The 26,363-nt window shown below is 42.8% G+C and overlaps 2 protein-coding genes across 2 annotated transcripts in view; one reads left to right on the top strand and one right to left on the bottom strand.

The window, feature by feature from the left end:
• Positions 1-5,286: 5,286 nt before the first annotated feature.
• LOC130177604 (heat shock 70 kDa protein 12A-like) lies at positions 5,287-7,538 on the bottom strand. Its single transcript, XM_056389498.1, has 4 exons — positions 7,257-7,538; positions 6,721-6,945; positions 6,472-6,643; positions 5,287-6,317 (listed from the first exon to the last, which is right to left on the bottom strand). The coding sequence occupies exons 1-4, from the start codon at positions 7,536-7,538 to the stop codon at positions 5,287-5,289; spliced, it is 1,710 nt and encodes a 569-aa protein (XP_056245473.1).
• A 7,243-nt stretch (positions 7,539-14,781) lies between these two features.
• LOC130177299 (bone morphogenetic protein receptor type-2-like) overlaps positions 14,782-26,363 on the top strand; it is a 27,113-nt gene continuing 15,531 nt past the window's right edge. Inside the window, exons 1-5 of the mRNA XM_056388899.1 lie at positions 14,782-15,081; positions 17,113-17,307; positions 24,993-25,181; positions 25,372-25,581; positions 26,210-26,317. Of these exons, the coding sequence (XP_056244874.1) occupies positions 17,235-17,307; positions 24,993-25,181; positions 25,372-25,581; positions 26,210-26,317 (580 nt within the window). The 5' untranslated portion in view covers positions 14,782-15,081; positions 17,113-17,234. The remainder of the gene's footprint in view (positions 15,082-17,112; positions 17,308-24,992; positions 25,182-25,371; positions 25,582-26,209; positions 26,318-26,363) is intronic.

Here is a 26,363-nt window from a genome sequence, read left to right as displayed (position 1 = left end):
AAGCTTGTAACAAAGTTTGTAGGCAAATACTCAAATGTCCAAGCTACAAACATGTTATGCTCCACTCAAAGGTGGGTTGTGTCATGGATACATATTCATACATGTATAACCATTCAAATCATATCCTTCTCTGATTGTATATTGTGTTATGCATTTACCACAACTAACCAAACTTGATGATCCAAATATTTTCCTTTTCAGAAGAAAGGTCTTGATTAGTAAGGCAGGCAAATATTTTTGCATAACAAAAAAGTGCTGAAGGCAGTACACAGATGATATCCTCATTCTTTGCAGAGAACAGTTTATTTAAGATAAACACAAAGCTTGTGCTACAGAAAATGGACCAGACTCAGTGAATAGCTCCCTAAGCTTAACATGTTCTATGATAACTATTAATTTAGCTGTACAGACTAATGAGCAGTGATAACTAACATGTCTTTGGGGTCATCAGGTGGGAACCTCCTTTCACCAGTGTTTCGTCTAGTTGGTCCCACAACTCCTCCAGGAGGCTAGACAGTGATCACTGACTGTGAAATGAAAGAGAAACTTATCAGTAGGAACAATGTGGTTTGGAATGTGCGTGATAACACTGAGTGACGTGAGGATGTTTACATTTCCTGACGCATTCCTGACTTTATACCTTCAGTGCGCAACTTTTGTCTCCCCCTTCTGGCAGTGAGAGTAACTACACAAACACTGTGAATACAGAAAATTTCGACAGTATATTTAATTCATTACCTATGCATGTAAGTATAGGGTTTGAGCTGAGTTCAACAGCTAAGAGTACAACTGTTAAAAACAAGAACCTTAAAACCTCAAGTTTTTGTGAAAAAGAGTTACTTTTTGTCAAGGTTGCCAGCCAACAGAGCAACATTTTGTGATGAAATGATAAGAGCGGGCATAGCTGGTGATGCAAAGCAAAAATCCTTCGTAACCCAGATCATCTCATTTCAGTTCAGCCTTTGCGTTCTATGGCGGCTTCAAATTGCCACACCTTCATGGCCTGCATCCTCTGATGGATATGGCCCCTGAATTGGGACACAACTTATATGTTCAACACAGTACAAGCAGACAAGCTTGACAGTTGCATGGATCACAGTACAACCTGCTGAAGGTTCCTACCTATGTATTTCAGCTAGGAACCCTCAGCATGTCTGTACTGTGTGCAAGAGGTACACATAATAAAAGACAGAGAAATAATGTAACTGTCTGTTGGTTCCTTAATTGAGCCTTAAGATACAGTGGATATAAAAAGTCTACACACCCCTGTTCAATTGCCAGGTTTTTGTAATGTAAAAAAATTACATCAAGATAAACAATTTCACAACATTTTCCACCTTTAATGTGACTTATAACCTGTACAACGCAATTGAAAAACAAACAGAAATCTTTCAGGGAGGTAAAGTAAAAATAAACAACTGAGATAATGTGGTTGCATAAGTGTGCACACCCTTTTATAACTGGGGATGTGGCTGTGTTCAGATTTAACCATTTACATTCAAACTCATGTTAAATTGGAGTGAGCACACACCTGTCACCAAATAAAGTGCCTCTGATCAACCCCAAATAAAGTTCAGCTGTTCTAGTGTAGGGGTAGGGTGGCAAGACGGAAGCCTTATCTTACAAAGAAAAACATCAAAGCCCGGCTTAATTTTGCAAAAAGACATCTGAAATCTCCCTAACGCATGTGGGAAAATGTGTTATGGTCTGATGAAACCACCTATATTTGGCACAAAAACAACACTGCTCATCACCAAAAGAACACCATACCTACAGTGAAGTATGGTGGTGGCAGCATCATGCTCTGGGGCTGTTTTTCTTCAGCGGGAACTGGGGCCTTAGTCAGGATGGAGGGAATTATGAACAGGTACAAATACCAGTCAGTATTGGCACAAAACCTTCGGCCTTCTGTTAGAAAGCTGAAGATGAAGAGGAACTTCATCTTTCAGCACGACAATGACCCAAAGCACACATCTAAATCAACCAAAGAATGGCTTCACCAGAATAAGATTGAGGCTTTGGAATGGCCCAGCCAAAGTCCAGACCTGAATCCCATCGAACATCTGTGGGGTGATCTGAAGAGGGCTGTGCACAGGAGATGCCCTCGCAATCTGTCAGATTTGGAACGGTTTTGCAAAGAAGAGTGGGCAAATATTGCCACATCAAGATGTGCCACGCTGATAGGCTCCTACCCAAAAAGACTGAGTGCTGTAATAAAAGCCAAAGGTGCTGCAACAAAGTATTAGTTTAAGGGTGTGCATATTTATGCAACCACATTCTTTTAAGTTTTTTATTTTATATTTTTCCCCTTTAAAGGTTTCAGTTTGTTTTTCAATTGCATTGTACAGGTTATAGGTCACATTAAAGGTGGAAAAAGAAATTATTTGTCTTGCTGTCATTTTTTTACATCACGAAAACCTGGCATTTGAACAGGGGTGTGTAGACTTTTTATATCCACTGTATGTACATATAGACAGGTTGACATAAAACACATCACTACCAGTGTTCAGCGTCGGAAATGTAATTGATTATGATGTAAAACCCTGGTATACTTCGGAAAACAGAGATTTAACTGGAGCTTAATGAGAACTGTGTAAACTCGTTTGGCAAAGACTTGAATAGGACAGATGTTCATTTCTATGTAAAAGTCCAGCTTAAAACTCAATTAAAAGTAAAAATGAGTAAATGAGATTAAATTACTTTAAATGCACTAAAGGTTTAAAAAAAAAAAATTTGAAATTAAAGTTGTACAAACACCACATAATAAAGGGAAATTTGAAAAAGTTTAAGCTTAAGGTCTCAAAAATTAATTGTTATATATAAAAATGTTCCGGATAAGTGGGAGTCGACGACGATATAAAAATGTCAAGGTAGTAGTACCAAAAAACATTAGAAGTTCATACCAAGTTAGATGCGAGATGGAAAATTACAAAAAGCTCTGTGACATAATTTCTCAACAAAAATCTTCCAAAAAATCCTGTAATCTGCAGCACCCTTGGGAGTACATCTCTTGGAAGAAAGTAGGGTCCCAAAGACATCTAACTAAAACAACATTAATTTAAGGTCCACATTATGACTTTGAGACCATTTTGTTGGCTCAATACTTAAGCACATCTTATTAGTTGTATTGGCTGTGTAATACATTGTAGCATCTGTGCATACAACGGCTGCTTCACAAAGTTTTCCATGGATACCTACAAAGGCCTTGCACATGTATTGTTATTTTTTTAAATAGTGGCCCCCTCTCAAGGCCCCAAAAAATGCCACCACACATACAGAGAGTGTAGTAAAGCAGTTGGGGGAAGTCAGGCCTGGTCAGAATCCTTGACCTGCACTGTCCTCCAACAATTGAGATGGGTCTCGTTTTGATTTTAACAGTATTACTACTTTTACCAATACTGCTTAGAAAAGAAAAAAGAGAAAAGAACACATGAGACAGGTTCACATATCTCACTAATTTCAGGAAAGCTATGGTCATTGCAAATTATGTGTTCGGCCTTCAAACAGTTTTTGTACCCTGTGCTAGATCATTCACTGATTTTGGTGACTGGAGTTTACAGAGTGTGTGGGTCTTTTTTGATTTTTAGGTTGTGCTGTTCTATTTAAAGCACAACCTAAGACAAGATTCATGAAAACATTTTTAAAAATAGACACAAAATAAAAACATACAACTTTATTGATTACTTGAAGTGATCAACTGGTTTTCATCAGCATGCAGCAGTGCACAGCAGGTATACAATCACTTGAGATATAAATACATGCTATAAAATCAAATATTTATGTTACAGTATTATGTCCATAATTACCAGTTTGATTAATGTAATTGCTCACACCGTTTTAAAATGTATCCTGGGAAATATCTGCTGGAAAGAAGAAAATGTGCAACACCCAGATATAATACACTTTGAAGATGTTGCAAATTCAACAAACTACACTTTGTCAGTAAGTGTGCAGAAGCACATATGACCACATTAACAACATTTCTTATCGACATTAAACAAATCCACAAAGTGAACAACAAAATACCATACTATAGCATGTAAACACTGTAAACTCAAAGATAAAAAAAAAAAGTGGCTAACCTTTGTCTTTTGAATGTAGTCCCAAGGATGATCTGAACAGTCACTAAACCTAACAGATCATACAGTTGTTATGCTGATAACAGCAAGAAGTAGTGGCATGTCAGCAATTTGCATTGTGACAACACACATTTTCATGTCAGGTAATTCATTTAAAACAACTCCCATTAACAGAACATAATGTTGGTACAAAAACAAACACAGTGAGGATGTAACAACTCATACTTGATAAAAAGATATAAAAACAAACCTAAGCAAAGATAAAAGAACATTTTAAAGTACAGTATGTGATTAGAATAAAACAGAGGTGACTGTCATGATTCTTCTAATTTAGTCATATCCATCTAACATTTGCACATCTTTGGTCGAGCAACAACAGAGCACATTACAAGAGGTGTAGTCCAATTTTTTTTTTGTAACAGCACACACTAATGACTTATCTTGGTTAAGTTGCAGCACTTTTCCAATGTTTTGCCTACAATAGCAACCACTCCATGACCACATGATCAAATCTTAGAGAATATTATGGGGAAGTCAGCCAAACATCTTGCTAGAGGATATGATGGATGTAGTCAGTTGTATTTGTGTGGCATTAAGCATCATAAGCAAATGACCACAAGTAGCTTGTGTTTTGAATGATTTCATTTATTTACTTGTGTTGAGCAAATGAAGCCATATTCATCCATTCTGAAGAAAAGCTGCAGTGCAGGCAGTGTCAAACTAAGCTAATAGCCTCAGCTAAGCAAGCTTTTGTTTCCTGCAGCATTGTGGAAGCAGCACAAGCTGTCCAACAGACCAACTTTGTCATTTTTCTGTGTAAATGCATCACAATTAAAGAAAATGTCAGTAAAGTGTATGATGAATTATTGGATGTTTTCTATCTTTTCATCTTTACTAATTAACAATTTAATTTACTGTGCAGCTCAGAGGCTACCGGCAGCTACCTGCACCTTTTAAGGTGGAATGATTTCTTGCGTGTTACTCAATCAATACACCTTAAATGTCAATATGACCATTCAATTTGTTTTTATTGCCTCTCTTACATGACACAGGCTTAAGTGATGATCAGATCTCCAAGCGCTTAAAAATGTACATAAATTTTAACTGGATTACCCAAACTACAGATATTTTATTTCATCACTTGGAGAAAAAAAGTGGCAGAGTGATGTTCCGGTGCACTCCGCCAACACTACACGGATGAAAACTACTATTTTTTGGTCAAGAAGTCGATCTTGATTGATCCTGTTGAGCCAGAGACTAAGTCGGTGGCTGTGGCTGTTATCTCTGTGGAGCCAAACCTGATCTCCAATCGAACGTCTCGTTTCATGCCTTGTGTAGTGTCAGGCATGTTCACAACGAATGAAGCAACATTCTTTACTCCCCACTCATCCACATACTTTGCATTTTTTCTTTCTGTGCGATAGAATGACAGGTTCATTTCTGTCTGATCTGCTTCTACTGGATTAAAGATGTGTTCTTTGGTTTCATTACAATCCACACCCTCATCTATTTCCACTAGTTTCATGAAAATATCATTACAGAAGTCATCCTCACCAGTTGTGAATTTTTTTTCTGCCTTATGCTTGGACTTGTCAAAACTCTGGCACGTAGCAATCCCGTAAGTGAAGGCACTTTTTCGAGATGCCACCACCTCTGGATTCCTTCCGAACTGTACAGCTCCCCTCACAATTGCTTCTTGGGCCCTAAAAGGACACAGCACTTTACACTGAAGACCAAACTCAGCCTTAATGTGAAAACGCAGAATCTTGCTTTCAGCGTAGCCCCCCACTAACAGAATGAACTGAATGTTGAGAGCTTTTTTCAAGATTTCTCTGAGACTCTTGCTGATGCCATTTAGAGACTCATTAAAGAACGACTTCATTTTCTCTTTAGTGATTTTGATTGAACCACCGTGCCAGGATGCCCCTTGCACTGTTTCAAAGAACTTTCCCATGTCTTTCTTTCTCTGAGCTATTTCTCCCAGGTTAAATGTGCAGGTGATCTGGACATCTTCATCTTCTTGTTTGAGAACTGCAAAATCATACATCATTTTCTGAACCTCACTAGGAAACTTTGTCTCATATTCATCCCAGACACCATCACAGAAGATTTTTCTGAGGAACTCTTTGAATTTCTTGTCAACAGTTTGACCTCCCATGTTGTTTCCAGAGGCCTTGTGCAGCTCCTTCAGGGCTCCTCCATCCAGCACTTCATGTACAGTTATGTCAATAGTTCCACCTGCAGCACAAAACATTACACATTCTCCACTTTACTCAAGAACATACATCAAACAAATATTGTTAAACATATTTCTTGGTATCAGTAACATTACAAATGCTTGTTCTTGAGTGTGTAAACACACAAGGTTTGTTGACAATGTTACATACAGTACCTCCACAATCAACAACAATGTATTGTGTTCCTGGTGTTTGCTCAAGTGAGTCTTTGTTATGGTTCTGTGTCACGAAACCTTCAGCTGGCAGCTTCTTACACCACACCGACGCTGCCTCTGGTTCCAGTGCGATGACCAGCTTGTCTTCTGTTCCTTTTGTCACAATACCTGCCTAGAAGTGAAATGAAAACTCACTCATTCCTTCGAACATTTTCTAATTTCACTGCTTTCTAAAGGAAATGTTGTTACCCGAGTTGCAGCCTCTCTCATGAACTGTTTAGCTGAAGGATCCCAGATTGCAGGTACAGTCAGCACCCAGGTGAAGTCAGAGGCAATTAACTTCATCCCAGCTGTGTTGGCACTAATGGTTGTCAGTGCGTTTTCCTTCAGGTAGCTCAGTGCTGATGTAAAGACCTTCAAGGCATTCATTGACTTCCCATTTGCAGCAGTAATTGTCACATCCTTGTTGAGTTTCTGGAGATTGATAAGATGGTAGTTTATATATGTTGAAAAGTGTTTGAGTTAAACTGGGGCATGCCCCGTCATGTTACTGTATTTATTTACCCAGTCTGTGTCATGATGCGATTAGATCATCTAAAGTCAGTTATGCCTACAGTTCATCTTGGTGTTTTTAATAATGTATATGCATTATGATCCTATTCATTTATTCATTTCATTAACTTAAGGGAAACCTGACTTCTTCCATATTTATGGAGCATTTAAACACATCACTTTTTATCATTCTATCATTTAATCACTTTCATAATTTCATCACTTTTACTTACGGTGCCATAGAGGGCCATCTTGAAGGCCTCAAAGAAGTAGTGGTTTGTTGCTTCCTCTCCGCGCATCTTCATATATGTAGTTTTAGCTTCATAGCCAAATTTGAGAAATTCTTCTTTTTCATTGAACAGAATGCAGGTTGGAGTCTTTGGGGTCTCCAGTCCGAGCTCTTTTCCCCACCGATTCAAGAAGACATCATCTTGCGTTTCTTTTGATGTCAAACTGAAGGCATATCCACTGTATGCAGTGCCAAAGTCAATCGCTATGACGAATGAGTCACCCATTGTAACAGGTCCAGCTTGTCTGGATGAAGTGGCAATGAGCAGCAGTGACAGTGCATTTATTTGTTGTCAATCTATAAACTCCGCCCCCAGTTTAATAACATTTCATCAATTACTCAGACTGAAAAGTTTCAACACGTTCAAAAGTTAAGCAAGGTGAGAAAGTACATCATGAGTTTGTGAATTGGCTGCTCTTCTGCATTAGATTAGATATTGATTGTTTGTGTAGTTTGATTGTGCTTAATTAGTGCAAATAATCAGTCTCAGCAATGAACATCAATGAACAGAGGGTGAAAACTACATTGAGATTTATATGCTGGCAGATGTTCCAGATGTTTCGCCGATTTCCAGTCTGATTTAAGTTCTTGCTTGCCTTTTAGAAGTAATTTTTCTACATTTTTTTCTGGCTTTTATTACGCAAAGCACTTAATGTTACGTTGTTTGTACAAAAAGTGTTACGTAAATAAAGACTGATTGATTGATTTTTCACAATAGATAGACTCAGGTATTTTCTCCTACAGTCAAAGACTAATTACATGGCTGATTTTTGGCTATGTGACACAGCGGACACAAAGATTTAAGTTAGGAGATAAAGATCCCAGATGCGTCAGGATACTGAAAGATCTTCATGTCAGACACGATGGAATGTGTGATAACACACATTCCAAACTACATTGTTCTGATACTGATAAGTTTCTCTTTCCTTTTACAGTTTGTTCTCTGGAAACACAAAGACATTTTGAACAAGCATGAGGATAGTATGTGAAGCCAGTACATTTGTGCACATCCTCCATTTCTTCAATCCAAATTAATGTTACATTTTATATTTACATTTCTGACAGTTAGATTTATCAAAAGATTAAGCAAAATCACTGCATTGGTCATTGAAGAAAATAAAATTTAAAAGATGGTTGAGAAAGGAGGAGGTTGTTGTGGACGAATGAGTAGTGAAGTACTTATTTCAACCCAAATCACAATCTTTTCCTAAACTTAACCAAGCTGTTTGCCTCAACCTAAACCATGACCAGTCCATAAGTTTAACTGCATGTTTATTACTGTAACCATACTGACCAGGGTCTGTTATGCCTATTACCATCAGGGCTTTGTTTCAGGAGACACTCCAATGGTTTGTTTTAGAGGGTTGGAAAAAACAACATGTATGGTAAGGTAATCTATGTGTAAACATTATATCAAGTTAAAACAACATCATAAAGAGTGACTCCTCATACTAACTTTCACTGTACTAATAAACAAGCCCGGACACCTATGTTAATCACTACAGAGCCAATATTTAGTCCGATTATTACCGGCATGACTTTACAGACAGCTAAAACGCCTTTAAAGTATAATACATTTAGCAGGGTGGCTCTAATCAACGTCACACAGCGATACCAAGCAGAAGAATTGCATACAATCTGTACCCGGCTATACCCAGCTGTGCGTCGATGAGGCAAAACTTTAGCCACATTAGCTGCAATGCTAACAACACACGCAACAGGCTCTCGTGAACATACAGTAAAGCAACATAAAATGGTAAAACTTACAGCTCCCAAGTTCAAAGTTGGGTCACGGACAGTCGGTACTGATCCAAGCTTTATCTTGAGACTTGTAGCAAATCCTGCGTTGTCCTGGCCCTCGTTGAGAAAGCAGTCCGAGGTGAAATGGTTAGCACACACGTACAACACTTTCGGAGTTGGAGCGGGTACATTTCCATCAAAAATAAAATTAATCCACTGGGTCTTCAGATCCTCGGGCGTAGGGATTAAAAAAAGACTTCTGTGTTGGTTTGTGCAGCCAACAACAAAGCAACTACTGTGTTTCGCTCGTACCTTTGACATTGTTCTACCGAAAGCCAGTGTTCGCGAAGGAAGTAACGATACCGTCTGCAACACGGACTCAGTGGGCGGAACACACACCTAGCTCGGGGAGTGTCACCCACCCGGGGGGAGGTGGCATCGCCCTTCTTGACGACATCAGGGGAAAATCTCCAATTCGCCCATTTGAGCACACATTTCCTGAAAGGTGGAGAAATCAAAAGACGGAGAGGATGGACTTTTCTCATGTTTGGGGGGTTTGTAGACACGCCAGGGACACATACTACTGATAGAAAACCATGGAAAAGTGCATTTTGCATAATATGTCCCCTTTAAAGTGTATCTTTGGCCATTTCAAATTTAATGCAAAAAAATAAATAAGATTAGCAGCTAACATTGGCCAACACAAGTCTAACAGAAAGAAAATGTATTCACATCTTTGGCAACTGCAAACCTCATGTTAAAAGCAGTAAAGAATTTCCTGACATTAGCTTTAACAATTCTAGTGGTAAGGAAGATAAAATAATATTAACATTAGCTGTTAACTTTGGCCATCACTAACTATGAGGAGAAAAAAATGAAAATAAAATTAGCTTCTAACTTACTCCATTACTTATCTAATGCCGATTCACTTAAGTGTTCACTTACATTACATAGGGAGGAGGATAAGGAAAAATGAAATGTCAGCATCACACTAAATATAACATCAACACACATATGATAAGATGTCAGTAACATTAGTTACCAATTTTGGATTTAACAAATCTCATGGTAAGGAAAAGTAAGAAGTTTTATTAGCGTTCGCCTCTAAAATTGGCCATCACAAATCTAACAAAAGTAAAAAATGTTTAACATTAACTTTGGCCATTGCTATCTTATGTTGGTAAAAAGAAAAAAGATATATGTCAAAATGATAGATTTAAATATATATATTTCAGTCATTTAACTGTTCACTTACATTGCCTGCCAACTTTACCTACTTAAAGGGTAGCAATGAAGTAAATAAAAGTAAAATTAGCATTGTAATAATAACGATATACATTTGACAAAACTTCAGAAGCATTAGCTGTAATAAATTTAAAGTTAAATGACAAAAAGACAGTAAACTTACCTGATGGTGTTTCCTAACTAAGGGCAGCATTAAGGAAAAGCAAAAGTCCAAAACATATTAATTTGGATATTTATATAAAATGACAACAGTAACATTAATTGCTAACATTTGGACATTATAAGTCTAGCAACAGTTAAACGCTTTCAGATATATGGCTAGCATTGGCTGCTAACCTGCAGCCAGTTAAAGTGCTAATTTGCAATCATTACAGTGCTAACATTTGGTCAGTACAATGCTAACATGAATACATAGCCTTTACAATGCTAACATAACAATATTACAGTGCTAACCTTTACGGTGCTAAGGATAAACATCATGAGATGTATCATCTCTTGTTCAGGATTATCTTTTGAGTTGTTCTGCCTTTGGTGTAACAAATACGTGAAACAATATACACGCTGGGCTGTGGCTCACTATCGCACATATGAAGCTCCAAGTCCAGAAAAACCCTGCCTATAGTAGGTAAGATCAGAACTCAAATTGAAAGTCTGAGATGGATTAATAGACCACACAAGTGAGAATCTTATCAAGGGCATTATCGTAGTCTATATTGCTAAAGAATAACAATTCGAACTAATAAAACATTGCAATGGCCCTTTAACAACAAGAGTACAGTTTGTTTCAAGTTATCAGAGAACTAAGGTTACTAAATTAACCTAAAATTTAAAGTTTACAATAATACAATTAGGGCTGTCCCAAACGTTTATTCTTTAAATGATTAATCTAGCGATTATTTTTTCGATTATTCGACTAATCTAACGATTATTTTTTTTATTAACCTAACAGTAATTTTATTGCAATTATTTTCCAGTTAATCATTTGATATAACAATTTGCCCTGTCCAACACACACACTGCACCAGGGTGTTTCCTCTTTATGTGCGCGTGCATGACTGTCACTAGAGTGATATGCCACGTGCACTTTGCAGAGTCTGCAGTCTACCGCACTGTTGGTGTCAAGATTAAAGTATTCCCAAACTCTGCAGGACCGTGTACGAGCCTTTTTTGCCGCGTGTTGCTCCACGCGCTCCGTCGTGCTGCTGGTAGACGCCGCCGTGTTGTTCAAATAGATTTACACAGACGCAAATCATTCACGTAGTCAATGACTTCAATTACCCCAGTCCGTGCGCTGCGCTTGTATCCGGGTAAACCAAAGACGATGGATATAAACGGTCCCATTAGAAAGTTCCGGTTTGGTTCTATGAACATTTACCCTGTGTGGTTTTACACGACACTAAAATTCCACGTAGAATAATTTTTATAATCGACAACGTCGGATAATCGTCCCAGCCATGAATACAATACTTCCCACTTCCATCCCTTCATTTACATAGTAATTGGCATAAAATAGCTACATCAATACCAAATACATATGCGCCTTGCACCCGCCGCCATAAACTGGTGGCTTACAGTCACATACACCAAGCTTTAGCAACAGGCTCGTGCTGCGTGCGACTCATGCTGACGGTCGCGTGCACCAAACATTTGAACACAAACCTACCTTCAGTGTGTTTAACACGACGCAAATAAACATTTAGTGCTCAACAGACATGCAGGGTTTATAATACATCTGATACCGTTTCATACAGCATGACACAGGGGTTAGTTCCAAGTTCGAGATAACATGGCTAACAGCATAAGCTATTAGCATAAGCTATTAGCATAAGCTATTAGCATAAGTCAATGGCATTTTATATTGTATTTGCTAGCATTAGCGGTTAGCACGGTCGCTACGGAAATCAAAAGTTATCTCACCAAAGCGTTAATTGCTCTCACACCAGTGGCAACAAGTCCATCTTGTCCTTCTCACACAGGTAAGTTAACGTTAAAGAAGTTGTTAAATCTGCTTTGTGAACTTTGATCAACTCTTATAACGTTTTATCCACAGGCTGACGTTACCACCCGTCACTGTCACCGCTCGGTGCTCTGCTGCAGGGCAGAAGGACAGAAGCAGCTCTTCTCATGCAGGGATGTCTTATAAGACCATGTCGTGATGTCACCAGAAGGTACTGCTACCTGATTATCTGACCGATCTAGCTTCTACAAACCACATTTAAATATACTGTAATTTACCACTAATATATGTATTATATAAATGTACTTTGCTTTTAGACCGAGGGGTCTGTTTGTTATTCCTAAATGTACATTTATACTGAAAATCTTAGGTGTTTGTGTTATTTTCTACACATCTTCTTAATTATTTGTAATGATTAGATTTCTTAGCCACACACATATGCTGTGTACATTTGTTCACTTGCCTGCAAGTCCTTAAATATATTAAAATAAGACAATTTATCTGATTCTGTGTATCATTTATTCAACACGATTATTATTTTGAAGTCGAATGGTTCAGCCTTTAAATAGTCAGATTTTCAATTTCAAAATAAGATGCTGCAACTGGACCACCTGTTAATTATTCAGAGCTACATACTTTTTATTTCAAAAAAGAGTTGCCATTTAAAAAAAAAAAAGTGACTTTAATTTATAAATGAATGTTTTAAAGACTTAAAGAGGTCAAAACTTCAGCAAGCAAGTAGAAGCTCACTCACTGCCATCTTGAAGAAAAGCAAGAAAAAGAATGTCAATTGTTTTATTTATTTATTTATTCACTCATTTATTCATTCTTTTTTTGTCATGGCATGTCACACTGAGCCACATCCACAGATGTATGGCCACAGTTGTTAGGTTGACTTGATATCACACATTTGTCAAACAAAACCACTGTTCCTGCACATGTGGGAATATGTGGGCTAACATTAGCTGCTAACTTTGGGACATTGCAGGGCTAGCTTTAGCTGCATTACCTGCCAGTAACGTTAGCTGTTACCAGTTGGACATTAAAGTTATTACTTTTTTTCTCCTCTCTTTGGTCTTGAGGAGTATTAGCTGTAGTTGTAGCACAAACAGTGTGATGCACATACATGACACTGTATGTTCACAGCTACACTGCTAACTAACTAGCTAACTCTCTGCTCCCGCATCACCTTTCTCTCTCTCTCTATCTCTCTACTCCTGTAACTATATCCTGTCTCAAGCTTACAGCAGATCTCACACAGAGGTGATGAATATGTGTCATTTCCTAGTTTATTAATGTTTGCTATATCCTTGCAATATCATAACTGATCTCAAAATGGTGGGAGCTGAGTCAAGGACAGCTTGACAAGCTCACCTTAGCTATCGCTAGTCACCTGTCAGATCCTGGAATTATCCTCAATGAGCACACCTTCAAGAAAGGCTACTGTCCTCTCTGCTTGACAAGCTCCTTTGTCAACGGGACTCAGTCACACCAATGAATATGACAGAAACTATAGATACAACAGCTGGAAGTCAAGCTAGCTTGAGAGACAATACCCTGCTGCCGCCACAAGAGGACAGTGAAAGACATGAATGAAACAGGCATCAGATCCTTTATGAGACAGAAGCTGTTCTGAGATCAGATGTGAGGAGAGAGATCACTTCACTTCAGTATCGAGCTAATTGATGGAAATGTTTTGCTTTAACTTGGCAATCACTGCTTGTCCCTCTGGTCCTGATGGCACACCACTATGTAAATATGTAACGACTGATGAAGCTGCTGTGACAACTCACAGCCACCAGGTGTCACTGCAGGTGTGAACATGTCAGTTCAGAGAGTCATTAGAGAAACAAGAGAATTCCTGTCTCCTCATAAATCTGTTCATCAGACTTCAGACAGGTGATCAGGTTCAGCTCTGAGGCTTAAACACATCACAGAGATTCATTTAAACCTCTGTCTGTGTCCATGTTCACCAGACAGGAGAGAGGAAGTGGAATACAGTTGCCTTCAAAATAAAAGAGCAGTTTTTGAGTTCATTGGAGATTAGATTCTTCACTGTTTGTGATGTCCAACTGACTACCTCTGTCATCATCATCATCATCATCATCATCATCAACAACAACAACAATAATAATAATAATAACAATAATAATAATAATAAAATGGAGGTATCCCCTAATACACCTAATGAAAATGATGTATAAAAATGACGTAATGATGTAGAAATAAAAATACGATGATTATGTGACTAATTCGCAAACAATAATACATTTATAACCAAACGAAGATGCAGCGAAATATATAAAAAGATAAATGTATATATGATTTTTTTAAAATGGAAAAATATATAAGAAAAGGAACATCTATCTATCTATCTATCTACGTCTATCTTCCCGTGTTATTTATATTTACATGTGCTCAGCCTCAGTAGAATTTTTTTTTTTTTTAAATTAACAGGTGCGTCATGTTTCCTTTTCCCGCCGCTTCTCTGACGGTCACATACTGTATCCGCGTTTGGCGCCGAGGCTTTTATTTTGAAAGCGTTACCCGGAAGCTGAGGGTGCTGTAGTCCCTTTAATTTGACAGTCTGGATGTGGCCGCAGAGAAGCGGAGCTTCATTTCTGCGGATTTTCTGATTCAGCTGAACGAACCTGCAGCTGGATCCGGATTCATATCGGAGCGAGGAGTCCGGACCGACCCACACCGAAACTAGCCGAGCCGAGCGCATCCGAACTGAGCCGGGCCAGAATAAGACCAGAAATACAGGCAGACAGAGACAGGGAGGCTGCTTCATCTCCTCCTGTAGAGAGCGGAGTCTTCCTCACCGGTAAGAACCGTTTTTACTACAGACACGTTAACGTGGACTGACCGGTGTGTGTGTGTGTGTGCGTGCGTGCGTGCGTGCGTGTGTGTGTGTGTGTGTGTGTGTGTGTGTGTGTGTGTGTGTGTGTGTGTGTGTGTGTGTGTGTGTGCGTGCCACTCCCTTCCAGCCTCAGCTCTAATAATGCTGCCGTTAAATGCACCTGCAGCCAAACCAGGTCTCTCTATTATCTCTGATATGATCTGTGACACTGCAGCACACACATTTATATCAGACACGTGCAGTGTGTGTGTCTGTGTGTGTGTGTGTGTGTGTGTGTGTGTGGTGCAGTGAACAGCAGGTGAATTACAGGTGTGTTATAAAGAACAGATGATGATGAAGGTCAGATCACAGACACAGTGTCAGTACTGTACAGATCATGAAACAGACACAGTGGTAACTATAGAGATGTTACAGTGACGGATCAATATCTCACAGATATAAATGAGTCTGATTATTGGGGTATTATAGATATTATGGAGTTTGTAATAGAAAAGATAGATATATATTGATATAGAATAGATGACTCACAGTACACTGATGTTAGTCCTGAGCTGAACTATGGATAGAAGTAATATGTGTGAACATGAATATTGATTATAAGCCTAATATACGGCACAGAAATACCCTGAGGTATTGATATGTCACTTTTGTTTCAGTGAATATTAGAGCTATAAAGCACAAGATCAGTGTTAAATATGAATATTATAAGATAATTAGAGCTGCATTTAAAGGCATGAATGTGAAGTTTAATGACACTAATATTTGATGTTTAGTATAATGACATATTAAAGTTATATTACTGAAATATTATAGTCCCTCAGAGTCTTTGTCTAATATTGTGATTAGATTCATTATATTATTTAAATGATTATTCTCTCAGGACATGTTGTGAGTGTCAGGTCAGATCCTTCATTAAAAACCAGTCCAACAGTAAAGTGAAAATACTCCATTACAAGTCAAAGTACTGTATTCAAAATACTACTGAAGCTTCATGTGAAGTACCAGTAGCAGTAAAAGTACTTCATGTAGTGCTGAGGTTACCTGCTGTAACACCTGTACAGGTGTACGACACACAGGTGAGGTGACAGCAGCTGAAGAACAGTCGTTCTGTCTCTGTCAGTTTATTCAGGGCTGAAGAACCAACTGGGCCTCAGACCTCCAGACCCCCAGACCCCCAGACCTCCAGACCTCCAGACCTCCAGACCCCCAGACCTCCAGACCCCCAGACCTCCAGACCCCCAGACCTCCAGACCCCAGACCTCCAGACCCCCAGACCTCCAGACCCCCAGACCTCCAGACCCCCAGACCTCCAGACCCCCAGACCTCCAGACCCCCAGCTCCAGACCCCCAGACCTCCAGACCCCCAGACCTCCAGACCCCCAGACCTCCAGACCCCCAGCTCCAGACCCCCAGACCTCCAGACCCCCAGCTCCAGACCCCCAGCTCCAGACCCCCAGACCTCCAGACCCCCAGACCTCCAGACCCCCACACCTCCAGACCCCCAGACCTCCAGACCTCCAGACCCCCAGACCTCCAGACCCCCAGACCTCCAGACCCCCAGACCTCCAGACCCCCAGCTCCAGACCCCCAGACCTCCAGACCCCCAAACCTCCAGACCCCCACACCTCCAGACCCCCAGACCTCCAGACCCCCAGACCCCCAGACCTCCAGACCCCCAGACCCCCAGACCTCCACACCCCCAGCTCCAGACCCCCAGACCCCCAGACCCACAGACCCACAGACCTCCAGACCCACAGACCCCCAGACCCCCAGACCCCCAGACCTCCACACCCCCAGACCCCCAGACCTCCAGACCGCCAGACCTCCAGACCCCCAGACCTCCACACCTCCAGACCCCCAGACCTCCAGACCCCCAGACCCCCAGACCCCCAGACCTCCAGACCCCCAGACCTCCACACCTCCACACCCCCAGATATTGAACAGTCTTTATTAGTCAGTACAGTGTGACAGTGACAGTGATTGTGTGTGTTACAGAGGAGGAGATGTTGAGTGTCCAGCTCCGTCACCATAATCTGACCCAGGATCAGTGATGTCGGCCTGTGCTTCAGCGTCTGTGTGACGTCTGCAGGGAGTCAGACCTGTCAGGTGGATCCGACATGGCCGCCGTGTGTGGCGCTTCATCAGCACTCACAGTGTGTCTGTGTGTCCTGCTGCTGCCTGCTGTGACAGGTCAGTTCAAACATCATCACACCAGATCATACTCATGTCCTCATATCACTGTAGTCCTGATTCTGTTAGCCTAGCTTAGCTCAAAGAGTGGTAGCATGAGGAAACAATTAGTTCCACGTGTTTCCACTGAACCTCCTGGTGTTGGTCGTTGGTTTGAGCTGCCAGATGCAACCATACCTGACGAATAGTTGAGTGTGTTAGTCCTCGTGTATTTTCAGCTCAGTTATAATGTTTGCAGGCAGATTAGAAGAACTTCAGTTCCCATCATGCACTGGCTCCAGCTCACAGTTGGCTGGCTCTCAGCTACTGTTTGTTCAGTTCAGTTAATGAATCGCTTCTGGAGTGAAGACATGACGCACACACACAACCACACATCCTGACTTTCTTATATAAATACTGGAACACACACACACACACACACACACACACACACACACACACACACACTCTGTCGCCGTCCAGTCTGTGTCAGTTTTTGTGTTTTAGTTGTGATGCAGTTGATAAGATGTAGACACACACACCCCTCCTTAAATGTGTGTGTGTGTGTGTGTGTGTGTGTGTGTGTGTGTGTGTGTGTGTGTGGAACAGTAGACTAAACAGTGTCTCCTCCTGGCTCCAACACAGTTTAGGGAGGGGGGTGTCAAACAGATTCCTATGAGGTGACGACGACCCCCCCCCCCCCCCCCCCCCCCTCCCGTCCAGGAATTTAGGATTTACTGGACTCAGACATTTAGTGAACCAACTGAAACTAAAACATGTGGATGGTGTGCTGGGGATGGGGCTGGGGGTGAATGAAGGGTTCATCCTCTGGAGAGCATGACATCCACTGATGAGCTGAGCTGTAGAGTTTCATGTCTCCTTGTAAAAGTGGACATTTTGTCTTGAAGCTCAGACAGGAAGTTCGCTTCTATCTCCATCCTGACTGAGTCAAACCTGAACACAGACCTGATTCATTGTCCCTTCCTGATGATGTCATGATCTCTGATGTCCTGCCACAATAAAACTCCAGAGAAACAGAGGCTGCAGAACTTCATAGAGAATCGTCCTGTCTTTAAGTTTCCTTCAGTATCACAGTCTGAACGTGATGACACACTGCAGACAGGAAATGATCACAGCTGATCATAACTGATCATAGCTATTAACTGCTGGTCACTGCTGATCACAACTGAGTCAGCTGATCACAACTGATCACAGCTGATCACAGCTGATCATAACTGATCATAGCTATTAACTGCTGGTCACTGCTGATCACAACTGAGTCAGCTGATCACAACTGATCACAGCTGATCACAGCTGATCATAACTGATCATAGCTGACTCAGCTGCTGGTAACTGATGTTAGGTACAAAAATACCTCCTCTACAGACAGTACATGAAGAAGAAGAGAGCAGATGATGAGGAGGCTGAACCTTCCTCACATTAACACAGTAAACAAACAGAAACATCACGTCCTCCATCACGTTCTCCATCACGTTCTCCATCATGCTCTCCATCACGTTCTCCATCACGTTCTCCATCAAGTCCTCCATCACGTTCTCCATCATGTTCTCCATCACATTCTCCATCAAGTCCTCCATCACGTTCTTCATCACGCTCTCCATCACGTCCTCCATCACGCTCTCCATCACGCTCTCCATCACGCTCTCCATCACGCTCTCCATCACGTTCTCCATCACGCTCTCCATCACGCTCTCCATCACGCTCTCCATCACGTTCTCCATCAAGTCCTCCATCACGTTCTCCATCATGTTCTCCATCACGTTCTCCATCAAGTCCTCCATCACGTTCTCATCACGTTCTCCATCACGCTCTCCATTATGCTCTCCATCACATTCTCCATCAAGTCCTCCATCACGCTCTCCATCACGCTCTCCATCACGTTCTCCATCAAGTCCTCCATCACGTCCTCCATCAAGTCCTCCATCACGCTCTCCATCACGTCCTCCATCACGTTCTCCATCACGCTCTCCATCACGTCCTCCATCACGCTCTCCATCAAGTCCTCCATCAAGTCCTCCATCACGCTCTCCATCACGTCCTCCATCACGTTCTCCATCACGCTCTCCATCACGTCCTCCATCACGCTCTCCATCAAGTCCTCCATCAAGTCCTCCATCACGCTCTCCATCACGCTCTCCATCACGTTCTCCATCACGCTCTCCATCAAGTCCTCCATCACGCTCTCCATCACGTCCTCCATCACGTCCTCCATCACGCTCTCCATCACGCTCTCCATCACGTTCTCCATCACGCTCTCCATCACGTTCTCCATCACGTTCTCCATCACGTCCTCCATCACGCTCTCCATCACGTTCTCCATCACGTTCTCCATCACGTCCTCCATCACGCTCTCCATCACGTTCTCCATCACGTCCTCCATCACATTCTCCATCAGGCTCTCCATCACATTCTCCATCACGTTCTCCATCACGTCCTCCATCACGCTCTCCATCACGTTCTCCATCACGTTCTCCATCACGTCCTCCATCACGCTCTCCATCACGTTCTCCATCACGCTCTCCATCACGCTCTCCATCACGTTCTCCATCACGCTCTCCATCACGTTCTCCATCACGTTCTCCATCACGTTCTCCATCACGCTCTCCATCACGTTCTCCATCACGTTCTCCATCACGTCCTCCATCACGCTCTCCATCACGTTCTCCATCACGCTCTCCATCACGTTCTCCATCACGCTCTCCATCACGTCCTCCATCACGTTCTCCATCACGCTCTCCATCACGTTGTGTAGTTGTGGTATTGTGTAGTTGTGATGTTGTGATGTTGTGTTGTTGTGTAGTTGTGGTGTTGTGGTGTTGTGTAGTTGTGGTGTTGTGGTGTTGTGGTGTTGTGGTGTTGTGATGTTGTGATGTTGTGTAGTTGTGGTGTTGTGTAATTGTGATGTTGTGATGTTGTGTAGTTGTGATGTTGTGATGTTGTGATGTTGTGTTGTTGTGTAGTTGTGATGTTGTGATGTTGTGTTGTTGTGATGTTGTGTAGTTGTGGTGTTGTGGTGTTGTGGTGTTGTGTAGTTGTGGTGTTGTGGTGTTGTGTAGTTGTGGTGTTGTGTAATTGTGATGTTGTGGTGTTGTGTAATTGTGATGTTGTGATGTTGTGTAGTTGTGATGTTGTGATGTTGTGATGTTGTGTTGTTGTGTAGTTGTGGTGTTGTGGTGTTGTGATGTTGTGTAGTTGTGGTGTTGTGGTGTTGTGATGTTGTGATGTTGTGGTGTTGTGTAGTTGTGGTGTTGTGGTGTTGTGGTGTTGTGTAGTTGTGGTGTTGTGGTGTTGTGTAGTTGTGATGTTGTGATGTTGTGTAGTTGTGGTGTTGTGGTGTTGTGGTGTTGTGTAGTTGTGGTGTTGTGGTGTTGTGTAGTTGTGGTGTTGTGGTGTTGTGATGTTGTGTAGTTGTGGTGTTGTGATGTTGTGATGTTGTGATGTTGTGGTGTTGTGTAGTTGTGGTGTTGTGGTGTTGTGTGTTGTGTAGTTGTGGTGTTGTGGTGTTGTGTAGTTGTGATGTTGTGATGTTGTGTAGTTGTGGTGTTGTGGTGTTGTGTAGTTGTGGTGTTGTGGTTTGTGGTGTTGTTGTAGTTGTGGTGTTGTGATGTTGTGATGTTGTGTAGTTGTGGTGTTGTGTAGTTGTGGTGTTGTGGTGTTGTGGTGTTGTGTAGTTGTGGTGTTGTGATGTTGTGATGTTGTGATGTTGTGATGTTGTGGTGTTGTGTAGTTGTGGTGTTGTGGTGTTGTGGTGTTGTGTAGTTGTGGTTTGTGGTGTTGTTGTGTTGTTGTGATGTTGTGGTGTTGTGGTGTGTGGTGTTGTGTAGTTGTGATGTTGTGATGTTGTGATGTTGTGTTGTTGTGATGTTGTGTTGTTGTGATGTTGTGTAGTTGTGATGTTGTGATGTTGTGGTGTTGTGTAATTGTGATGTTGTGTGTTGTGGTGTTGTGTGTTGTGGTGTGTGGTGTTGTGGTGTTGTGTTGTTGTGTGTTGTGTAGTTGTGGTGTTGTGATGTTGTGGTGTTGTGATGTTGTGGTGTTGTGTGGTGTTGTGGTGTTGTGTTGTTGTGTAGTTGTGGTGTTGTGTGTTGTGATGTTGTGTGTTGTGGTGTTGTTGTGTGTTGTGGTGTGTGGTGGTGTTGTGGTGGTGTTGTGGTGTTGTGTGTTGTGTTGTTGTGGTGTTGTGGTGTTGTGGTGTTGTGTTGTTGTGTGTTGTGTGTTGTGGTGTGTGGTGTTGTGGTGTTGTGGTTGTGGTGTTGTGGTGTTGTGGTTGTGGTGTTGTGATGTTGTGTAGTTGTGTAGTTGTGTGTTGTGGTGTTGTGATGTTGTGGTGTTGTGTGTTGTGTGTTGTTGTGTAGTTGTGATGTTGTGATGTTGTGGTGTTGTGATGTTGTGTGTTGTGTAGTTGTGGTGGTGTTGTGGTGTTGTGGTGTTGTGTAGTTGTGGTGTTGTGGTGTTGTGGTGTTGTGTAGTTGTGGTGTTGTGGTGTTGTGGTGTTGTGTAGTTGTGGTGTTGTGATGTTGTGATGTTGTGATGTTGTGGTGTTGTGTAGTTGTGGTGTTGTGATGTTGTGATGTTGTGTAGTTGTGGTGTTGTGGTGTTGTGGTGTTGTGTAGTTGTGGTGTTGTGGTGTTGTGGTGTTGTGATGTTGTGTAGTTGTGATGTTGTGGTGTTGTGTAGTTGTGGTGTTGTGGTGTTGTGGTGTTGTGTAGTTGTGGTGTTGTGGTGTTGTGGTGTTGTGATGTTGTGATGTTGTGTAGTTGTGGTGTTGTGTAGTTGTGGTGTTGTGGTGTTGTGGTGTTGTGTAGTTGTGATGTTGTGGTGTTGTGATGTTGTGTAGTTGAGATGTTGTGTAGTTGTGGTGTTGTGGTGTTGTGGTGTTGTGATGTTGTGTAGTTGTGGTGTTGTGGTGTTGTGTAGTTGTGATGTTGTGGTGTTGTGTAGTTGTGGTGTTGTGGTGTTGTGGTGTTGTGGTGTTGTGGTGTTGTGGTGTTGTGTAGTTGTGATGTTGTGGTGTTGTGGTGTTGTGGTGTTGTGGTGTTGTGATGTTGTGTAGTTGTGGTGTTGTGGTGTTGTGTAGTTGTGATGTTGTGGTGTTGTGGTGTTGTGGTGTTGTGATGTTGTGTAGTTGTGGTGTTGTGATGTTGTGTAGTTGTGATGTTGTGTAGTTGTGGTGTTGTGTTGTTGTGTAGTTGTGATGTTGTGATGTTGTGTAGTTGTGATGTTGTGTAGTTGTGTAGTTGTGATGTTGTGGTGTTGTGGTGTTGTGTAGTTGTGATGTTGTGGTGTTGTGGTGTTGTGGTGTTGTGGTGTTGTGATGTTGTGTAGTTGTGGTGTTGTGGTGTTGTGTAGTTGTGATGTTGTGTTGTTGTGGTGTTGTGGTGTTGTGGTGTTGTGATGTTGTGTAGTTGTGGTGTTGTGATGTTGTGTAGTTGTGATGTTGTGTAGTTGTGGTGTTGTGTTGTTGTGTAGTTGTGATGTTGTGATGTTGTGTAGTTGTGATGTTGTGATGTTGTGTAGTTGTGATGTTGTGATGTTGTGTAGTTGTGATGTTGTGTAGTTGTGGTGTTGTGATGTTGTGTAGTTGTGGTGTTGTGATGTTGTGTAGTTGAGATGTTGTGTAGTTGTGGTGTTGTGTTGTTGTGTTGAGTTAGAGAGTTCGCTGTTAGAGAACATGAGCAGCCTGAGGCTCTGCAGCTCTGTTGTTCCCTCTCTCACTAAACGCCAACATGCATCATTATCTGGAGCTGTCAGGCTACTGTGTGTGTGTGTGTGTGTGTGTGTGTGTGTGTGTGTGTGTGTGTGTGTGTGTGTGCGTGTGCGTGTGCGTGTATGTGTGTGTCTTGACTTTCATACAGTTTCTAGATTTCATCAGTCTGAATTTGGTCAGATCAGTCAGACACATTCGGAGCTTTGACAGCTGCAGACAGGTGTGCTCAGGTGTATGATGGGTTCATGTGCTCAGTCAAAGTGTGGAACAAATTATAAACATGAGTCAGCATGAAGACTGGACTTTACTGCTTCCTGTCTCTGGTCTCTGGTCTCTGGTCTGGTCTCTGGTCTCTGGTCTCTGGTCTCTGGTCTCTGGTCACTGGTTTCCGGTCTCTGGTTTCCGGTCTCTGGTCTCTGGTTTCTGGTTTCTGGTTTCTGGTCTCTGGTCTGGTCTCTGGTCTCTGGTCTCTGGTCTCTGGTCTGGTCTCTGGTCTCTGGTCTCTGCTCTTTGGTCTCTGCTCTTTGGTCTCTGGTCTCTAGTCTCTGGTCTCTGGTCTCTGGTTTCTGGTCTCTGGTCTCTGGTCTCTGGTCTCCGGTCTCTGGTCTGGTCTCTGGTCTCTGGTCTCTGGTCTCTGGTCTCCGGTCTCTGGTCTGGTCTCTGGTCTCTGGTCTCTGCTCTTTGGTCTCTGGTGTCTGGTCTGGTCTCTGGTCTCTGGTCTCTGGTTTCTGGTTTCTGGTCTCTGGTCTCTGCTCTTTGGTCTCTGGTCTCTGGTCTCTGGTCTCTGGTCTCTCTGGTCTCTGGTCTGGTCTGGTCTCTGGTCTGGTCTCTGGTCTCTGGTCTCTGGTTTCTGGTCTCTGGTCTCTGGTCTCTGGTCTGGTCTCTGGTCTGTGGTTTCTGGTTTCTGGTCTCTGGTCTGGTCTCTGCTCTCTGGTCTCTGGTCTCTGGTCTCTGGTCTCTGCTCTTTGGTCTCTGGAGTCTGGTTTCTGGTCTCTGGTCTGGTCTCTGCTCTCTGGTCTCTGGTCTCTGGTCTCTGGTTTCTGGTTTCTGGTCTCTGGTCTCTGCTCTTTGGTCTCTGGTCTCTGGTCTGGTCTCTGGTCTCTGGTCTCTCTGGTCTCTGGTCTGGTCTGGTCTCTGGTCTGGTCTCTGGTCTCTGGTCTCTGGTTTCTGGTCTCTGGTCTCTGGTCTCTGGTCTGTGGTTTCTGGTTTCTGGTCTCTGGTCTCTGGTTTCTGGTTTCTGGTTTCTGGTTTCTGGTTTCTGGTCTCTCTGGTCTCTGGTCTGGTCTGGTCTCTGGTCTGGTCTCTGGTCTGGTCTCTGGTCTCTGGTCTCTGGTCTCTGGTCACTGGTTTCTGGTCTCTGGTCTCTGGTCTCTGGTTTCTGGTTTCTGGTTTCTGGTCTCTGGTCTGGTCTCTGGTCTCTGGTCTCTGGTTTCTGGTCTCTGGTCTCTGGTCTCTGGTTTCTGGTCTCTGGTCTCTGGTCTCCGGTCTCTGGTCTGGTCTCTGGTCTCTGGTCTCTGGTCTCCGGTCTCTGGTCTGGTCTCTGGTCTCTGCTCTTTGGTCTCTGGTCTGGTCTCTGGTCTCTGGTCTCTGGTTTCTGGTTTCTGGTCTCTGGTCTCTGCTCTCTGGTCTCTGGTCTCTGGTCTGGTCTCTGGTCTCTGGTCTGGTCTCTGGTCTCTGGTCTGTGCTCTTTGGTCTCTGGTCTGGTCTCTGGTCTCTGGTCTCTCTGGTCTCTCTGGTCTCTGGTCTGGTCTGGTCTCTGGTCTGGTCTCTGGTCTCTGGTTTCTGGTTTCTGGTTTCTGGTTTCTGGTCTCTGGTCTGGTCTCTGGTTTCTGGTCTGGTCTCTGGTTTCTGGTCTCTGGTCTCTGGTCTCTGGTCTCTGGTTTCTGGTCTCTGGTCTCTGGTCTCTGGTCTCTGGTTTCTGGTTTCTGGTCTGGTCTCTGTTTAAAACCCTGTATTGATCATTGAAATGTCTGTGCAGGTCTTCAGTCAGAGGACAGAGAGTGCGCCTTCACTGACCATCTGCAGGGGGCGGAGCCTCACAGCGGAACCACCAATGAGCTGCGAGGAGTGGTGAGAGAGAACGGCACGATTCGCTGCAGCCACGGCTCCCGCTGCTATGGATTATGGGAAAAAAGACCAGACGGTGAAATGCACCTGGTGAAGCAAGGTGAGATATGTCTCAATGTAGAAGCTCTCAGCTGTTCTCAGGTGACTTGTCCTCATGGGACGCTGTGTGCAGGGGATTGTGGGTAATGCTGTTTGAATATTTTTGTTGTTGTAAACTCAGTCTGCCCTCTACAGGTGACCAGGTCAAAAACATCCTCACATCTGACGGTTAAACATGTTTGTTCCTCCAGGTTGTTGGACTCACATTGGCGACCAGCAGGAGTGTCATGGTGAGCGTTGCCTAGTAACGGCCACGCCCTCTCAGATCCAGAATGGCAGCTACCGTTTCTGCTGCTGCAGCCGAGATCTCTGCAACGCCAACTTCACCGAGGCCCCGCCCACTGCCGACACCCCCTCACTGAGGCTGATGAAGAGCGGCATACATGATGACGGACAGACGGGTGAGCAGGTCACTCTGACCAATGGCTGAGCTTGTACTGGCTGTTGCTGGGTAGGATAATGACCTGACTTGAAACTATAGTGGAAGGGGTAAGTTGTATGTAATGTTGCTGCTATGATGTTACTATGACATCATCAGGTCATTTATTCCTCCGGCAGCAGTCAGAGCCACCATTTTGTTTTAGGTCATCTGTCTCGTTCTCGTGGATTCGATATCTCAGAAACACCGTTAAGGAACATTCACCTGGACTCAAGGATGAACCGATTAGAGTTTGGTCAAAGGTCAAAGGTCAAGGTCATTGTGACCTCACAAAACATTCTTTAGCCATTACTCTAGACTTCACAGCAATTATGACAAACCTTACGATATTCTCTCTGACTCCTGATAAACAGGAAGTGACCTGGAGCTCTGAGTGGAGGAAGAGGAGACTCTAGTCACGCGTCAGGCATAGAATGTAGGCAAGAAGCCAAATCTGCAGATCACATGACGCAGCCGTGTGGCGTGACACAACAAAGCATCATGTTTTACCTGCAGCAAAAACCCACTGCTCTTTATTGATCCATGGCTGTGTGTGTGTGTCTGAGTGATGATGTCACAGTGATGTTAATGATGACATCGTCGTCCCACAGAACACCGGCCACTGAGACGGGAGGAGACGGCGCTGGTTGCCCTGGCAACCATTGCTATAGCAGCCATCATCATCATGGCACTGTTTCTGGGGTACCGCATGATGAAAGGTATACATACACACACACACACACACACACTGCGAGGACATTAATA

Source organism: Seriola aureovittata, chromosome 11 (assembly GCF_021018895.1).
Source record: "Seriola aureovittata isolate HTS-2021-v1 ecotype China chromosome 11, ASM2101889v1, whole genome shotgun sequence".
Taxonomy (NCBI): domain Eukaryota; kingdom Metazoa; phylum Chordata; class Actinopteri; order Carangiformes; family Carangidae; genus Seriola; species Seriola aureovittata.
Note: the sequence above shows the minus strand (reverse complement) of the source record. Positions and strands in the feature narration are given on the sequence as shown.